Source organism: Acanthaster planci, linkage group LG15 (genome assembly GCF_054643075.1).
Source record: "Acanthaster planci isolate LZ-2023a linkage group LG15, COTS_SCS, whole genome shotgun sequence".
Classification (NCBI taxonomy): Eukaryota; Metazoa; Echinodermata; class Asteroidea; order Valvatida; family Acanthasteridae; genus Acanthaster; species Acanthaster planci.
In genome coordinates this window covers 1,872,117-1,889,326 of record NC_141791.1, presented here as the reverse complement: position 1 = coordinate 1,889,326, position 17,210 = coordinate 1,872,117, and the positions used below count along the sequence as shown (strand labels likewise).

The following is a 17,210-nucleotide window of genomic DNA, read 5'->3' as shown; positions in this document are numbered from 1 at the left end:
TGTTCCTACAGTCCTTCATTCATTTTCAACTCTTGAAAATGCCACCACCTCATGTTAACAAATTTGATTAATTCAGTGTTCATTTTTGTAAAAATCCATTCAAGAGATCTTTGATGCATTTCAAGTGTGGTTTTGTTTTGTTTTTTGTTTTTTTTGGTTATGCAGCACATCGGAGTTGAAGTCTCTCTTTGTCAAGACCATTAAGCAGATAATCCGTGACCACAAATACAACAAAAACACCACCACCAGTGGGAAGTTCACCCTGGGCCGTCCTAAGACCTACACCCCCTACAGTGGCAAGCGTTTGGAGGGGCTATCACAGCCCAGACGGACCCTGCGCAAGTCCCTCCAGCGCGGCGAGTCCAGCCAGGCCGAGGGCTCGCAATGCAGCGAGGAGCGGTCCAGTGGAAGTGGCTCAATGAAGGGGGACCGGTCAGAAGGGGACCAGTTTGACTCGCTGGAGACGGACTCCAACAGCACGGGGCAGGGTAGCATGGGGATCAAGAGGCGCACCAGCCTGGACTCAGGGATGCACTCCAATGACTCCAGCTCCCTCACGGGCAGCAACCGCGACAGCGACCCGCTCAACACCAACGTCAACAACAATGTCCAGCGGATGACCCAGGAGGACGACTCGGTCTTTGGCTCGCCAAGCTGCCCCCTGACCCCCATGAGCGAGGGAGGGGATTGGGCAGCAGTGAGCAAGCCCTCCCCGGTTCCCCTCTCCCACAAGGAGATACAGGAACGCCTTGCCATGATGGATCTGTCGGTCACCGATGACAGTATGCCAAGAAGCTCCGAATCCGACATCGCAAGTGCCAATCGGACTCTGAGCATGAGCGGGGGTGCCGTACCTGTGTCCAACCGAAGCCGGCGGCAGAGGCTGAGCCAAAGGAGCTCACTGTACGACAACATGAAGTGCGACTCAGTCGAAGAGGAAGAGGAAGAAATCAAAGACACAACAGACGCAAACTCCAATGTCGTTCCTGGAATTCCGGGCTCTTATGCCAATGAGCAAAGCATGACATTGTAGATGTAAGAAGTCACAGCCAACAGACGTCCTTCCATCGCTGTAAGGTGCTTCTCGGCCAAGATTTCCAGTATCACAAGGATTTGTTTGGACAACCAAATGGTTTGTGCCGGTCTCACAAAGACAAGTCTGGTGTCAGTTTGATGTGATTCTTTGTCTGAAATCGCTGAAGATGTGAAATTAATTCCTCTCACCTCGGAAGCAGATTTGTCATTCTTAAGACAAAAGGGTTGCTGCAGGATGCTTCTTTTTACGTTAACCTCCAGAGTTGACCTCACCTTTTGAAATCAAGTGGAGACCACATTGGCAATCCTGTATAGTTTATCTCTTGTACATTTTGCAACAGGTGTAAATTATAAAGATAGGAAAACTCTCGCTTTTATCATCTCAAGATAAAGGAATGGATTCTTATTGCTTTAAATACACAAGGTCAGTATTTCTCAAACATGTGTAAAGATTGTACGTTTGAGTTTTTTTGGGGAAAGGTTGGCAGCGTTCAATTTTACTGTGCTAAAGAAAGAACAATGACAGTAAAGCGGCAACAAATATAAATAGTGTATGTACGGAAAACTGCAGCATTTACATTGCATTGCAAAGGGGAAAAACTAATTTGAAACTGGACTGTGCCTTGTGTAAACTGCTGGGATTTTTTTGCAGACGGGGAAAAAAAATGGAAAGTTTATAAAGAATATCAGTATTTTGTGACTTTAAGTAATCATCCTGTACGAATGTATAGGGATTGCAATAAATGCAATGTAAAGGAAATTTTTATATCACATTAATTGCCTTACAACTATACTCGGGAAGTTGAAAGTTTTTTCTCAGTTGAACAACGACATTTTTTAAAGATAAGCTGCAGCATACAGTCACTTTGATTTGAAATTACACAGAGAGCTGATAATATGGTATCACTTGTAAAGGTTTTTGTATTTAGTGAGAATGTCAGATACAGTGATCAAATTTTTGATCAAAGTGTCATTCAGTATCAACAGAAAAACTGATTTGATACATCCAGAACACGATTTCTGGTCTTTAATTACTGAAACATACTGTGGACAAACTCTTCACAGACAGGAAGCATCACTGTACAGATAATTTACGATAAAAAAAATCATGTTTCTGCTCCTTTTTTCCGGAAGTAATACTACTCTTGATTTTTTTGTGCTATTCCTATAGGTCCACAGGGTACCTTCACACAGAGGTGTGGGGGATGTTATTAGGGACTTTACCAAGCGTCTTGCTGCTACTTGATTTGTGCATCTGATTTGTTGTAACATTTTATACTCATAGCTATAAGAATTGTCCGTGTGATTACAAATCTCTTACCATTTCGTCAAAGAAAAAGGACCCACATTTTTCACACATAAAATGTCATATGAAAAAAAGTCAAGAGAATTTCTTCAGACACTTGACACATATCTTTGCCAGGTATTTTTTGACACATTTTTGATCCACCCCTTTTGGAAACTCCAGTTTCACTGGAATTTGGGATAAAATTGGTGTTGCATTGGTTGTGCAATAAACATCGAAGAAATTTCCAGACCCTCTATAGCTTATATGCAGTAACGTGTTACTTCTTTTGTTAACAAAAAGTATGTCAGTAGGAAATAACGTTGGTGTTTGATGTGCATTTCTGTTTGTTGTTGTTTTTTTTTTCTTTTTTTTTACATGAGCTTTTATATTGAAACTGTGCTAATAGAACCCTACTCTTTCATACTTGTTTGCTTTTTTCCTTTCAATGTACCTTTTTTTTTTACAATATTGTGTCATGTAAATTATGATGTAATTATATATCTTCTGTTGTTTTATTTATGAATCATTATTTTGAATATGTATTAATTTCTTTAGTTCAGAACTCTTCCCTTCCGACACTGCATTGTTCTGTAGAAATGTCTCCCCGTCTTCATTTTACTTCAAACATTTTTTAAATGGCTACCCTTGAAGAGTGTTTTGAAGTCAAACGAGAAAATTGCAAGCTTTTCTCAAAGCGTTGTGGCGGTCATAATATGAGAAAAATAAGAAGAAAAAGCACCCTAGGACTTCCAGGATCAACCAAAGTTGCCTTAGAAAACAAGATGCTGACGTTGAGATATATGCAGCTTTTTATCACTGCTATTTTGCCATGAATTTAAGCGCAGTTGAACTATGTTTTTAATTGAAGGAAAGCAATATAATCTCGATTACCTTTTCCTTAAAAGTATAGCATGGGCTCTTCTCAAAGGACTCAAGAAAAGTAAAAATAAACCCCAATCTTTGTTTCTGAAAATAGCTTAATTTGATCATGTGCAGGCAAAGAAAAGAAACTGTAATGTGAGTTAAATAAACATTGGTGTGGAAACAGATTTTAAAGAAATTTTTAAAAATCCATTATTGAAAGCTTAAATTTCCTTATCTCAAGAGTGTAACTTTTTATTCGAACAAACTTTCACCTAAATGTGTCATACCTTGGAAATGTCCGGGACAAATATTCTACAGAAATTCCCGTTCTTGTGAATGCACAATGACCTCAAATATTGAGGGGGAAATAAAGCGGCCAAGAACGGTTACCACTCTACAGTCACCGAGTCCAATGAATGGATACCTACCGCAATAAACAAAGGCATGCAGAGGGTGGATCTTTCGGCCCAAAAGTTGTCCCTAATTTAAACCATTCCCTTATTTCATGAAACTGCAATGATTTTATCCACTATGTAATTTTATAATTGATAATATAAATATGGCCAAAATATTGTCTTTCAGGCAGATGTAAAATACGCAGTGCCTCCAACCTTTGTGTTGCAATTAGTAAATTTGAAAAACAGTTGTAAAATCATTGTCTTATGTGTCTTCCCTTCGGTTTCAGTCGTTTTTCTGCGTTATAATTTATTTATTGTTGTATGGATATGGTGTCTGTCAAGCTTGACATTTAGATTTTGCTTGAAACAGGATTAGCACCAGCGCCATAAAGATGGCCTTGGAACTGGTCGTGTATGCTGTCACATGAGTTGGATGACGGAATGGCTCCTCCCCGGCCCCATCCTAACGGGAAGAAGTACTCGATTGGGGGGTTTTGCCGGCTGATATTTTCTGAAGTTTTTGAAGGAAGTTATTAGGGGTAACTGTGAGTGTTTTAACGCATCACACATGGTGGATTCAAATTTGCATGATTGGTTTTCAAGTTTCTGTAGGAAAGTCACATTTTCTCTCAATTTATAATTTGAAATTTCCAAAAAAATATGGTCAGCGCAATAAAGAGAGTGTTACCTTTGATTTTGATACACTGTTCTATGATCCATGAAAAAATTTTTTTCTACTCCCTCCAACACATCAGTTTTCAAAGACTTGTTACAAATTTGGCTAAGACTAGCCAACAAAATGTTGACTACTACTCGGGAAACCTAAGTTCATAAGGAGCAAATACGCTATTTCATCAGAGGGGGTGATCATGAAATCTCGCAAAATACACTTTTGTACAAATACCATAATAAAAATGATTTTAAAAAATCTTGTAAACAACGGGGCTATTTATTCCCAAAATAACCTCAGAAGAAAGCGCTCATTAAGGGCAATGACTGCGCATATTTAGAGCACACGGCGTTATGCCAGCAACTGCGCAAGCATTAAATTGATGTTGTTATGAGATCATACATGTACCAATCAACACCAATGAACACCAACAAATCATGAATATTCAATTGCGGCGGCGATCATAGGGTACAGGGTTTCGTGGCTGTGAAACAGATGGCTCGTGGCAAGCGCTCGCTATGGACATATCGGGCATGCATGCCAGAAAGTGGCAATCTCACTGAGTGCAAGATGTTATAGCCCAGGCAGCTCAAACTCCTACGCCCTTCCTATGTGCCTGCCACATGCGCATGCGTTCTTCGGCTAGATGCACGCGTGCGTTTGGCAAGTCAAGCACCCTATTGGAAAGAGGCATGAAACGCGCGTACCACCTGTTCACGAGCGTAGGGCCCACCGACATGGCTTCTCGTTCTGCTCACCGACTTTAATAGGCGATAAAACTTCTTCACGTGACGTAAGATGACTGCCAAAGGAGGAAGCGTACAATGTCCCTGGAGGCTAGTGCATTTTTCAGTCCGTGTATTTCTATTGACAGTTTTATGTACGCCAGAATGTTGAGACCATTGATCTCCTTTATAATGGAGCTCAATGGTTGAGACATGAGAGACTTCGAAGGCAAGCACGTTTCCTCGCACATCTGTGATTGAGCCTGAGCGCTGACCATCAAAAATTTACACAACAGAAAATCCTCAAATACCCAACCCAACCATCAACATTATCGGCCCGTGCCTAATACTCAACCATCCTTTTAATGCTCAAAACCTACATGTAGGTACAGTTATTCTTTATCATATCTGATATACAGAGGATAAGAAAAAAATTGCAATGTCACAAACTGCAATCATAGATAACTTTAACCCGTGTAATTTGGGCAGTCCCTGGGCCGGGACATGAGGAAAGTTTGCTGAACTTTGGAGATGGGAATCACAAGACCTGATAAAATTAAAAGGGTTTCGCAGGGTTTCGCCTCTTTCCCGGGATTTCATCACAATCTTCATTTACAAATAGACAGACACATTCAGATGAGTGGGATCGCACCTTATGAGAACAGAGTTGATATACTTGAAAATAGTCTGGAACCTTTTTCCCCGGAAGCGAAATTGGGCAAAATGCTTGGTTGATGTGGGGGACCGTGCAGGTGCTAAAGCATGGGGAATGCATATTGTGAATCTACGCGGAAGTTTTCTTGTTTTGAGTTTCGAAGTGGGAGCAATTTTGTCGTCTCGTGATTGTGAAGTCATATACTGTAGCCACTTTTCTGATTATCTTGTTTTCTGGAACTGCCTATTGTCATTCTAGGCAGGTAAGAAGGGTTCAATGTTGACAGACTAATGTACTTTTGCTATGTCCGTCATCTGGTCATGCATGTCATGCCATGGTAGTGGCGGGATGACTTGGGATGTTTTCGAATTTCATGTGATTTAAGGAAAGTGATTAGGACATTAGTTGATATCTTGCATTTATTTGTTTGTTTTTTTTCAAATTAGAGAAAAATCTAATTCCCTCAAAAACCAGTCCATGGTGGATACCGGTCTCATATTCCTAGGCTAGGATTTGAGCAACGAGTGTTAAGTCATGTAAGTCTCTGCAGTGGTTTATTAACAGTCAGAAAGCAATAACATAGTCTAAAAAAAAGTCAAAGTTAGCAAGGCAAATATTGAAGCATTTACTTAGAAAAGACTTGGAATTTTTCAGGCCAGTCCCATGTGTTTGTGAACAGGGAGTCAAGTGATGTCCATGTATGGAACTCTTTCTTTAAACTTCAAGTAGAGGGATTGGGGAATGATGCATATCACATGTACAGCATAGTACGACTGTAATATGGGCCATTTAACAGGGAACAACTGTTGATTTGGACAGAGTTCACTCCAACACGTAGCTTGCTAACCATTCAATTTCTGTATGATTTGAGGTTCAATCAGCGAGCAATTTTCCTCTGAGCAACCGGCAAGAATCGTGGGGGGCAAAAGATTTGTTTCGTGAACATATGAGCTCATCTTGGCATCATGGAGCAACTCGGCCAGAAGCTGGATTTTGTGTCCATCTCATCCTTACCGACGTGGGACAATGAGGAGAATATTCCTGAATACAGAGTCTCAGCAGATGAGAGTAGAACCTCTAGGTTCCCATGTGACCCCTCACTCAACCAGAAGATTGTGTTGTGGTAGGCATTGCTTTGTCAATATTGAATACATGTATAATGAATGAATATAATGATTTCACAGATATGTCATTCCAAGATTCCATTCATTGCACAATTAGGGAAATTTTTGTTAGAATATTGACATGGGCTCAATCGAAGATAATATTTGTTAATCTGACAGGGAAGGTGACCCCACAGCCTTAGATGCGATGGGCCTCATTCATCCGACCAATGAACATCTGAATGAAAATACCCCTCTCACAGAAGCCATCCACAAGCGGGCAGGACCAGACCTTCAAAATGAACTGATCAAAACTGTCAGATGTAAGATTATATAATTTCAGTTCAACCCCAGGCCAAAATATCATGAAATTGAAGGCACAATCGGTGTTCTCCACAAACAAATTTTTTTGGCAGAGCGGCATGACGTCATCAAGTGCACTATGACATAGTCAGACAGGTGTGAAGATTGCAAGGTGCACTTCCCTCAAGGAAAAATAATAAATTCGGTTTCCTCAGATGAGATCACAAGGGTATTTTTAAGGTTATCTTTTCTGTTAAAAATTCGTAAGGGGTATTCTTGCATGACCTTGGATAATCACTATTACGCCAAAGTCCAACATGTGACTTGGCTTGTCGTAATGTGTTGTTGCAGTGCCGCACGTATATGCATTTTTACAGAGCACAAAATGACTTACTTACACCTGCACCACTGCATAGTAACCGTCAAGTGCATCCAAGTAGTGATACTACAAAACATGCTCTACAGAGAGAACGCAGTTGGAAGAATTGCCTACAAATAATAAGATTTTAGGTCTGTTATTGCTATTATTGGCCCAGTGGTAGTTCCTGTGTATTTATCGGTGATCCAGAGACAAATAAGCTGCTGTTTGGACATTTTAGAAAGTCTTTTTGATTGCCATGTTTTCGATCGCAATACTTACACGTGCATGCTCCAAAGTTTAGTCAACATGAGTTGGAGATTGCGGAAATTGCTTGTTTTTTTCCTGACGGTGACATCTGTACAGTTGTTCGACTAATGACATCACTTGAATCTTGGTCCGAGTTGTTCCGATCGCGCCGAGCTGAAATCATTGCGAGGAAGTGTGTGTTCTACAGGTACATGTACAAGACATGCAGGCAGCGCTGCGGTAATGCATGCAGCGGTGTGCGCTGTATGTACATGGTCTGCGAGACCGGCGGTCAGAAAGGCTGATTCGGGGCACCGAGCTGGCAGCATGTGACGGCAGAGATTGTCCTGGCCATTGGATCTTGGCCGTTTCTATTTGTTTTTCATTTCAAAATTTTGGCAGAGTGTTAAGAATTTTGGCCGGGTGGCCTGAAAGTTTGGTGGGGCGGCCTGCCCTGCGGCTGTCAAATCCGTTTGTGGAGAACACTGCACAGTTATTTCACGACCCTTGGCTTCACATTTGTAACCTGATGATGAGCTTATCTGAAACAGTTGAACATGAATGATATTTTATTGGAATGTGTTCCTCAGTGCTTCATTTATTCATCGATAATTGATACAAATATCAACTATCGATACATTTTTCTTGACAGGTTGCAGAACTGGTGAAGCCAAACTGAGTAAAGGTTACCATCTACCAGCAAGGTTTGTCATCCACACGGTGGGGCCCCGCTACAACATCAGATATCGCACAGCTGCCGAGAGTGCCTTATATAATTGCTACCGTAATGTGTTGCAGCTCGCGAGGTACGATCTTCATAGTTGTTGTTAGGCCGCCCAACTGACATTTTTTTCCCCATAGGGTAGTTCAAAAGCACTGTTGGTTTTAATTAAAGAAGAAAAGTAGAATGCCTTTTGATCTGGCCCTTGGTAATCTCTGCTGCATTGAATGTGACTTCTTTTTTTTGTTCTGATACAGAGAACATGAGCTTCGAACTTTAGCCATCTGTGCCATTAACTCGGTCAAGCGGGGCTACCCTCCTGAGGAGGCTGCCCATATTGCAATAAGTAAGTTCCTATAGCCCCCCTTCCACCTACCCCCTCCCCCAGCCAAGAACCCTGTTCACCCTTAACCTTGCCCTTGTCCCACCCCCCCTTACCCAACCCCACGAAATCCATTCCTACCCCAAAACAGCAACACCCCGGCCCAATCCCTGTCCTTTCTCTGTCCCGTACTACCCTTTTTCAACCCAACCCCAACCCTAGTTCACACTTTGACTTCAAGCCCCAATTTTCCACCCCATTGCCGGTCCACTCAAAGTGGGATTTGGCTTTTCCATTTTGACTTTCTTGGCTCGGAGAGACTGGTGTCGGATTTCAGTTGTACTTCGGGGGCAACAACTTTTTGTGGCTTGTTTTTGTTTTGTAGGAACCATAAGACGCTTTCTCGAGAAGCATGGTCAGGTGTTTGAGAGAATAGTCCTTGTCATACGGGGAATTAATGAGGTAAGGCTGCTTTTTCAAACTGTAGGACCTAATTCAAAAGGAAGCCATTTTGATCATGTTCCCTGCATCTATTTTATTCAGTGTAATCTATGAAATGGGGGGTGCCAGACTACTTGGGGTTCCATGCCTCACTTTCATTTTTTTTTAAAAAGTGCTTAAAACATTGAGATATAATAAGTTGCACATTTTAAATTGTTATCATTGTAAATGAAATTATACCGTAATTAACTTTATTTCATTGCTTTTATTTTTATTCTTGGTTTCCCAAAATAAGAAGTTAGCCTCACTTTCAATTCAATATGGCCGACCTGCAAATAAGATCAGTTGTAAATTCTGCACTGTTTTCTTCCCTTTGCTGAAATTTTTTTTTTTCAATTTATGTTGTTCAAGGATTGTTATCAAGACCTCCTGCCATTATACTTTCCCCGGAGTAAAACGGAAGAACAGTGGGCTTTGGACCTGGTACCAGCCAATATTGGTAACGAGGATGGGGAACCAGTCAATCCGGAGAGAAAGATCCGAATAGCGGAGGATCCCATTGGCAGAGATATCGGTAGGTTACAGGTGCCATGGCAGATTCCCGACCCAGATCCACTGCTGTGAATGTTACCAATGTTTACAATCATTTTTTTTTTCATCTGGAGTTGAGAAACTGTTCAAGGATTTTGGCAATAATCGTTAAAGGTGGCTGCAGTGGTCGGTCTGAATTCCAACCAGCTGCGGCAAGAAAATTGAGTGACATTTATTTGGTAGTTCAGAATTGGAAAGATGGGTACAAGACTAGCAGGGACCCAGCCCTAGACTTGTGCATACAAATCCAAGACCAACATAACATATCTGAACCTCAGCCTGTGTTTCCAGTTTTAATTTCACTGCAGTCCTAGTCTTGGGCCTAGACGGCAGAACTTGATAGCGAACTCGATCGAGCATATGCCGCGGGCGCCAATCGGTGGCTCGTTCTACCGTCTTGGGAACCTCCTGCACACCGAGGTGTGGCCCTTGTATGCAAAATAGTAGTTTTATATGAATACTCACAATTGACCCTTGGATGCAAAATGGTGCAAACAGGCTGTGGGTACGTTGGAGCAAGTTGGAGCAAGTTCGTATCAATAGTGTCAGCTTGTTTCTTCAGTTTGTTATGTAATGTCTTTCACAGGCGTACTTCTTTGCTTCTTGTTCCAATGCATCGACCGTAGCCATTATCAACGGTGACAGTACTTGTACTTTAGCAGTATGTTTCCTGACGCGTAGTGTATGTGCATTGTGCGGTGTGGTATATGGTGTACACGTACAGTACTGAGGTCATGTGTTATAGGTTATTGGTCCATATTCATGACATACGGATTCATTAGGAATTTCCCAGGCGCTGATTGGTTCCTCCGGAAATCCGGAGGAAAACTAAAGGAAAGTTAAACTGTAGGAGATTCCAAAGACGGTAGAACGAACCGTCGATTGGTGAAACCAAGTCACTAGAGTGCGCAATAGAAATCAGCGTGCGCGGCATATGCTCAATTGCGTCGGCTATCCAGTTCTGCCGTCTAGGCCCAAGACTACTGCAGTCCAGACGGCTCACTGATGGCTGTGACTTTTACAGACTTTTCAACGCCCTACCCTAGTATAGAAAAATGGTTTGTGTGCTTTGTTAAACTCAATCAAAAAGGTGACTTGCAGGCAGATTTATTCATTCAGAAATGTGATCTTGTATCGCCTTAGCTCCAGTCAACAGCAGAGAATCGGATGAGGAACAGGGAATGGACGAAGTGGACATCAGCAGTCACGCTTTCACCTCTATGCAGGCTGACCCGGACAAGACCAAGAGGGAGATGGGAGCCACCAGGCCCATCCTGAGCGTTGAGGAAGAGAAAAAAAGGAGGTGAGATAAATGGCAAAATGTTGGAAAGAAACGGCAGCCCGATAGCATCAAAGAATTTACAGGGACAAGTTGTACATACAACCACTCCTCTCCCTCAAGACAAGAAAGCTTGGAGGCAGGAGAAGAAGATGCAGTGGAGTAGCCTAAATATCAGTTTGTATGCATTCAGCTGAACATTGTTGTGCACATTCAGTTGAACATTGTTTGTGCACATTCAGCTCAAAAATGTTTGTGCACATTCAGCTGAAAATTGTTTATACACATTCAGCTGAAAATCAGTTGTCCACGTTCAACTGATAATTAATGCACATTCTGGTGAAGAGTAATTTGCATGTGTTCACCTGAAAATCATTTGTCCACATTCAGTGAAAATTATTTGTATACATTCCACTGAAACTTGCCTCTCTGAAATATGCTTGTCCTTATTACGGATTGGGTAGGTATGAGCGGTTCTTGAGACGGTCCCGAATGGAGGATTTGTCAGACATTGCCGCCCATCGTTGCATCTACCAGACAGGCGTTGACATCTATGGCCGGCCGATCGTGGTCTTTGTCGCCAGAAACTTTCCCGCAACGGTAGTCGATTTAGAGAAGGTACACAATCTCCCGCAAAACTCTGTTATATGCCAGATTGATTTAAAGAGGATTGGGAGTCAATCAAGTTGACCTCTGGTTCATGTGTACGTTTGTCACGCCATTATGCAGTATGTTGTGATGCAGAACTTGATTGCTGTTTTTTGTGACCCAGCATAGCAAAAAAGTGGGTTGTAAGTTGCCAGAGCTACTTTTTTTAAACCTGCGCAGTGTAAAATAATGGGAACCCTCAAAATTTTGTCACCCAGATAATGTCCGTATCCATCAGATTTCAACCTGAGCTGACTAAAAAGCAAAATCAGAGAAACCAAAATGGCCTTGAGGCTCATTTATTGTTGTATGAATTTTTAATTAGTTCCTCTGTTTGGCCTTCCAGGCGTTCCTGTACTTCATCTATCTCCTTGATCCCATAGTCAACGAAGACTACGTCGTCATCTACTTCCACACCCTCAGCACTGCCCAGAACCAGCCCGAGCTGAAGTGGCTGAGGCAAGTCTACCACACGGTGGACAAGCGGTATCGTAAGCACCTGAGGGCGTTCTACATTGTCCACCCGACCTTCTGGTCACGGGTAAGCCTTCAGCCACGTCCAAAAATTGTTCAGCGTGGTCATGAGCCGTAACCTGCAGCAGCTCAAGGTAGTTACGTTCAACTTCCCGTATTTAATTCGGTGTTCTTTGGTATTATGTTCCCCCGAACAGTTGGTGACGTGGTACTTCACCACCTTCACAGCCTCCAGCATTAAGGATAAGGTCAGGAGCCTGAAGGGGGTTCATTATCTCTACAACACCATCCACCCAGATCAGCTGGACGTGCCGCCCTTTGTGTCCGAGTACGACATGCAGGTGAGTTATCCCCTATGTGCTCTACTCGCTGAGGGCGCTCTCAGCCCTAACTTCAGCAGCGCCGAAAGGGACAGGCCCACCTAAGCCATTTGACATTTGTATAAAGTGTGCTATGAAATATTGTTCCCCTCCAGGTTAATGGGAAGAGCTACTTCAATCCTGAAGAAGGCTCAGAGGTGGAGGGCCTGTGATCTAGGACACCATTGCCTGTAACCAAAGCAGCAGAGGTGTAAGTTGTAAAGATGTCCTCAAAAACCCACTAGGTGCTGATAAATTATTTGTGGCAAATAGAATAGTCCCGTTTTTGTTTTATTTATCACCTTTTAGGGATAGTTTGTATAATTTGGGTTGTTTTAATTTTTGGGAAGTTAGTTGTTTCATTTGAAGATAAGTTTTTGGTGATAATGTGGCCTGATCAAAAGCACCCCTCAGTGACTGAAAAGATCCATGTTGGTCGGGAGTGCTCATTTTGTTGGTAGCGATGAGACTGCAATGCTTACATTTCATAGTCGTTTGAGAATCAGCGGTGCGCAGTTAGTACCAAAAGAGCTTCCATTGCTAAGAAAATTGGACCCTTTCTTGGCTTAGCTTGGAGCCCCTAGACAAAACACTTCTACATTTGAACTGTGTTTTGCAACAAACAAAGAAGGTTTTGGCTCTTGTCTTGCACATTCTTGAATCCAAAATAAATCCTGTGTCATGATTTTCAATTTTCAGGTTGGAGAACTGCCACTTATTGGACTTTGCAATAACTTGATTATTATTTTACGTTTTTTTGTTTAACTCACCAGGCTGAAGTTTATTCTGTTAGCAATTTCTAAAGTTCCTTTACAGTTTTCTAAAGAAGTCGAATCAATTTCGTTTGTCAACACACTGGAATACCTTTTCTGTTGTTTTCATCAGTTTAAATTGTTCAGCATGACCATTGGTTGCAGTTGATGTTCTGAGTTGATATTTGTTTGGGTTATTTGTACAATGACATTGAAAGTAATCTTCTAGTCCCATTTTCCAATCCATTGGCTAGTCATTTTTACTTTGCAATTGTTGCCCGAGCAAGCTGGGTGGCAATGTGGTTCGCTTGTCTACACTAGAAGGGGGGGGTTGGTATTTGCACGATTACCTCCTCAACATAAACCTGTGGAACACTGGAGCAGTATTTGCTGCCCCCTGGTGCGAACACTCGTGAATAATGAGCAAATGTCAAAGTTTGCAATCGGTTTGCAATCTCAAACTTACCCACCACTTTACCCATCTACTACCCATCAATAGCGCCCTCAGTCATCATAGTACTGAGCCATTGCTCTCTGCAGGTGCAAATCCCTGTTTGTAATCTCGCCGCTCTGTGGTTGATATTACTCTGGCCACTTCTTTCCCTGAGCTTAGGTGGGAAATACTTGCTGAGAACATTTACGTGTGAAATGCCCAAGAACCAATCGTACACAATACACATGTCATTCTAGCTGGTAACCTGTCATCAGTGGTTGGTAACCTGTCATCACTGTCTCATTTTATTGTTAAACAACTGCTGATTCTTCTCTTCCCCCCCCCCTTTTTTTCTTCCTTTTGGAATACCAATCCAGTGATTCATTTGGAGAAAAGTCACCTTTTGTACATTACAAGCTTATTTATTGGCCTTAATCAATTCTTACCTGGAGTAAATTACTCACCAGTGTATGGACTATTTAATCACAGGAAATTCAGAATGTTGGTAAAGTTGACAGTGGAGATTTGGGCACCAGTGGATAAATAATTTTGAAAGAAGAGCAATTTCATTTGCTGTGTGTTCTTGCTTGAGTTATGTGAAAGGGTGAAAGGTAAACTAGATCGGCAGTCAATTGCTGCTTTCATGCAATGCTGTTTCAAATATATAGTTGGTTCACTATCAACAACATCAAAGCTAAGAACGAGAGCTTGTGTTTTTGAATTATGTGTGTCACCTATTGGGAGGAAAAGGAGTGGTTTTCGTCCAACCTTACGTAGGTCCGCGTAAAATATGATGGAGATGAATCCCGTTCATTGCTGGGAATTTCTGTGTGAATTTTGTGCTTTTAAAGTCTTGCAATGTTGATGCAATGCTAAAACCTTCCCAATATTGATTTCTGTCATCTTATTGCCAATTATCTGGAGGACTAGAAAATTGCAGGTTAGGAATTTGATCCCACCGCTGTCCCCCTTTTTTGACTAATAATGTTTCCATGTGCTGCACACTTCCAAATTATTTGTTCAAATTGAATTTTAAATAAAGTGACTCTAAAAATGCTCACAGCGATATTTGCCTGAATGAAATATGCTTTGATGGTAATGCTCTTTTTGATGGACTGTGTTGAGACTTGTATTTCTTTTGGCATTCATGTTTTGTCACCTTACAATTTAACTGTTAATTAACAACTTAGTATCGCTCTCATTGAATATGCCTCACAGAGAACATGCAGTAATAACCTATAAAATCGGTGAGGGATTTATGTATTGGGGAAATTGGGACCCCAAATTAGCGATGGTCTGCCATCAGAAGATGGGTTGTGTAAGGTTTTCAGGACCACTGAAACCACCTTTTACATTTGAGGGTGTTGAGGCACTTTTTGTAGGTTTTTTGCCTGGGAGTTTGCCCCTGCTTGTTTCAGTGCTGTTTGGTAGAGTTACATGCTGAGGTTTTCCACTTTTATATCTGGTTAACATGTTTGTAGCATGTTTGATACATTTTTGATCTTATGTTTTCTACTGATTTCGGTTGGAGTCTTTCTGTGTGTGTGTTTTTAGCTAACACTGGGAACTGTCAATGGTGGTTACTGCCTAAACCTATAAATGTTCACCCACAGAGAAAATTATGTATGCCAATATTTCTTTGGGCTTTTTCTGATACATAAAATGGCCTTCTTGTGGGTTGTAACAAGTTTTGGTTCATTAATATTCATAAAATATATTTCTAACAATAATTTAATATCAAATTGGCTTTTGAATTTCTTGTTAACATAAGACAGCAATTCAAAATTGTTGTCAGCATAGCGAAGGATGTATGATAGGCTATGTGTGTTTGCTTCCTGCAAAATTCTGTAATGCAATGTAAATTTAGGTCTCTGCTTAAAGGAAAATTGTTGACTATGAAAACTCCCAGTGTTGATGCCATCTTGCTTGATACCTAGAAGAGGTCACCCAGTTGGTTAACGAACAGAGGCTCAGAACCAAGCTTTGAGTCCGATATAACAGGCTGCTCGTACTTTGGATTATTTTGCCATATTTGTGTATTTGATGGTCTGTGAATGTTTCGGACTAACTCGAGATCTTTTAACAGATTCATTGACAGGAAGTTCCGAAGCAAATCTTTCTTTTCTGCCTTTTCTCTCTTATCAGCTGTGATAAAAGGATAACTTATCACTGGAAATATTGATTATAATGATATTGAAATATTTCGTAGTATTGCATCATAAAGAATTTTCGAAATTCTTCATACTTTCTGTATTCCGGTATCCTGTTTTCTTTGTGTCTGGGTTTTTTTTTTGTTTTTTGTTTTTGGCTTCTGTTTTATTTATATTGGGGAGCGGACAATGTGTTTCATTTGGTGTTTTTTGTTCAGTTGTATAACTTTGGCAATTCCCCTTTCGTTAGAGTTTGTCGCACCTTTTTTTTCCCGGACACAGAATTTTAAGTCAATGTTGCAACTTCACAGTCATATCATGCTCGGCGGATGCAAAAGAACATTGTACGGAGTTGATAAAGCCCGCCATCTCTGTTCATGAGAAACATCTTGCTGGTTGCTGATTAGTCAATGTTGGCCAGCCTCCAAAGTGCAGCAGGTTTCACTAGATAGTCGGAAATGAAAACCTGTCGTTTATTAACATTTTTATCTGTTTACATTTTGACAGCCAATTCTTCGGTATCAGTTTTTCTCGTACCTGTTTAGAAGGGTTGGTTGTGTTTAGTTTGACTGTGTTTTGTTTAGTTTTGTTCTAACTTACTTTATCGTGATACTTGTAGCAGGCCAGTGTTTGTTAGTATCTGGATTTGCTTTTGTTTCTAAAAACGAAGTCTTTGATAATTGTCAGAAATCAGCAGCCTAACCCCCAAGTTTCCTGTTTTCCTAGTGCGTCAAGAGTCAACCACAGTTTAACTCTCATTTCGACAATTTTGATGGAGTTTCTGTTTTGAATGCACTGACTTGCGGTTTATTACTTTTACCGGCCTGCATTGACTTCCTATATCGTCGATATAATATTGTTTGGTCTTCAAGCTTCAACAGAAACTTGAAGACTTTTGGATTTCTTGGCCTTGCCCATCCATACTTCAACAAGATTCCGTGTGATCTCCAGTGAGTGGTGTAGCCGGGATACATTTTGCAGGGCGGCAATGGGGGGGGGTGCAGTGAGTTCGATCACAGTTAAACACTGGCCAAGGCGATCATCATTAGATTTTTTCCCTTTTCCAACTTTCAAGGGGGCGGAGCAAAGGCCTTGGCAGAGTGGGGCGGGGTCCATGCCTCCCATATGTCCCCATCCCCAATGTTGCGCCATGCGGCTGACACACTGGATACTTTTCACTGGATATGAGGGTGAAGTTTTGGCGCAACGCCAATATTGCTCCACTGCTTCATTTTTGCCATCATCTGCTATGAATCGAGGTTTGAGTTACGTAATAAAATAATCACAGTAAAACGACTCTAAAACAAGTTATGTCTGATATAAACGAACGGTGTAATGTTGTACCTGGAAACGGTGATTTCCATATAACGGTATGCGAAACGGCCGGAACTA

General features: G+C 41.4%; 2 protein-coding genes across 13 annotated transcripts in view; both read left to right on the top strand.

Moving 5' to 3' along the window:
• Positions 1–3,839, top strand: part of LOC110974361 (rho guanine nucleotide exchange factor TIAM1-like) — a 53,572-nt gene extending 49,733 nt beyond the window's left edge. For all 10 annotated transcript variants that reach the window (XM_087146392.1, XM_087146395.1, XM_087146398.1 and 7 more), the window contains one exon: positions 166–3,839. In XM_087146392.1, coding sequence (XP_087002518.1) covers positions 166–1,033 — 868 coding nt within the window. In that variant the 3' untranslated portion in view covers positions 1,034–3,839. The remainder of the gene's footprint in view (positions 1–165) is intronic.
• Positions 3,840–5,726: 1,887 nt separating this feature from the next.
• Positions 5,727–16,576, top strand: LOC147796586 (protein GDAP2 homolog). Of its 3 annotated transcripts, none has more exons than XM_087146511.1 (13): positions 5,727–5,897; positions 6,507–6,758; positions 6,919–7,061; positions 8,301–8,454; positions 8,627–8,715; positions 9,077–9,153; positions 9,544–9,706; positions 10,867–11,026; positions 11,467–11,620; positions 11,997–12,191; positions 12,322–12,465; positions 12,600–12,694; positions 13,183–16,576. In XM_087146511.1, exons 2-12 carry the CDS (start codon positions 6,601–6,603, stop codon positions 12,654–12,656), a joined length of 1,494 nt encoding a protein of 497 aa, XP_087002637.1. In that variant the 5' UTR covers positions 5,727–5,897; positions 6,507–6,600; the 3' UTR covers positions 12,657–12,694; positions 13,183–16,576. The 3 variants fall into 3 exon arrangements, with proteins under 3 accessions (XP_087002637.1, XP_087002636.1, XP_087002635.1); XM_087146510.1 differs by adding an exon at positions 6,082–6,171 and having other exon boundaries at positions 12,600–16,576; XM_087146509.1 differs by having other exon boundaries at positions 12,600–16,576.
• Positions 16,577–17,210: the final 634 nt, after the last annotated feature.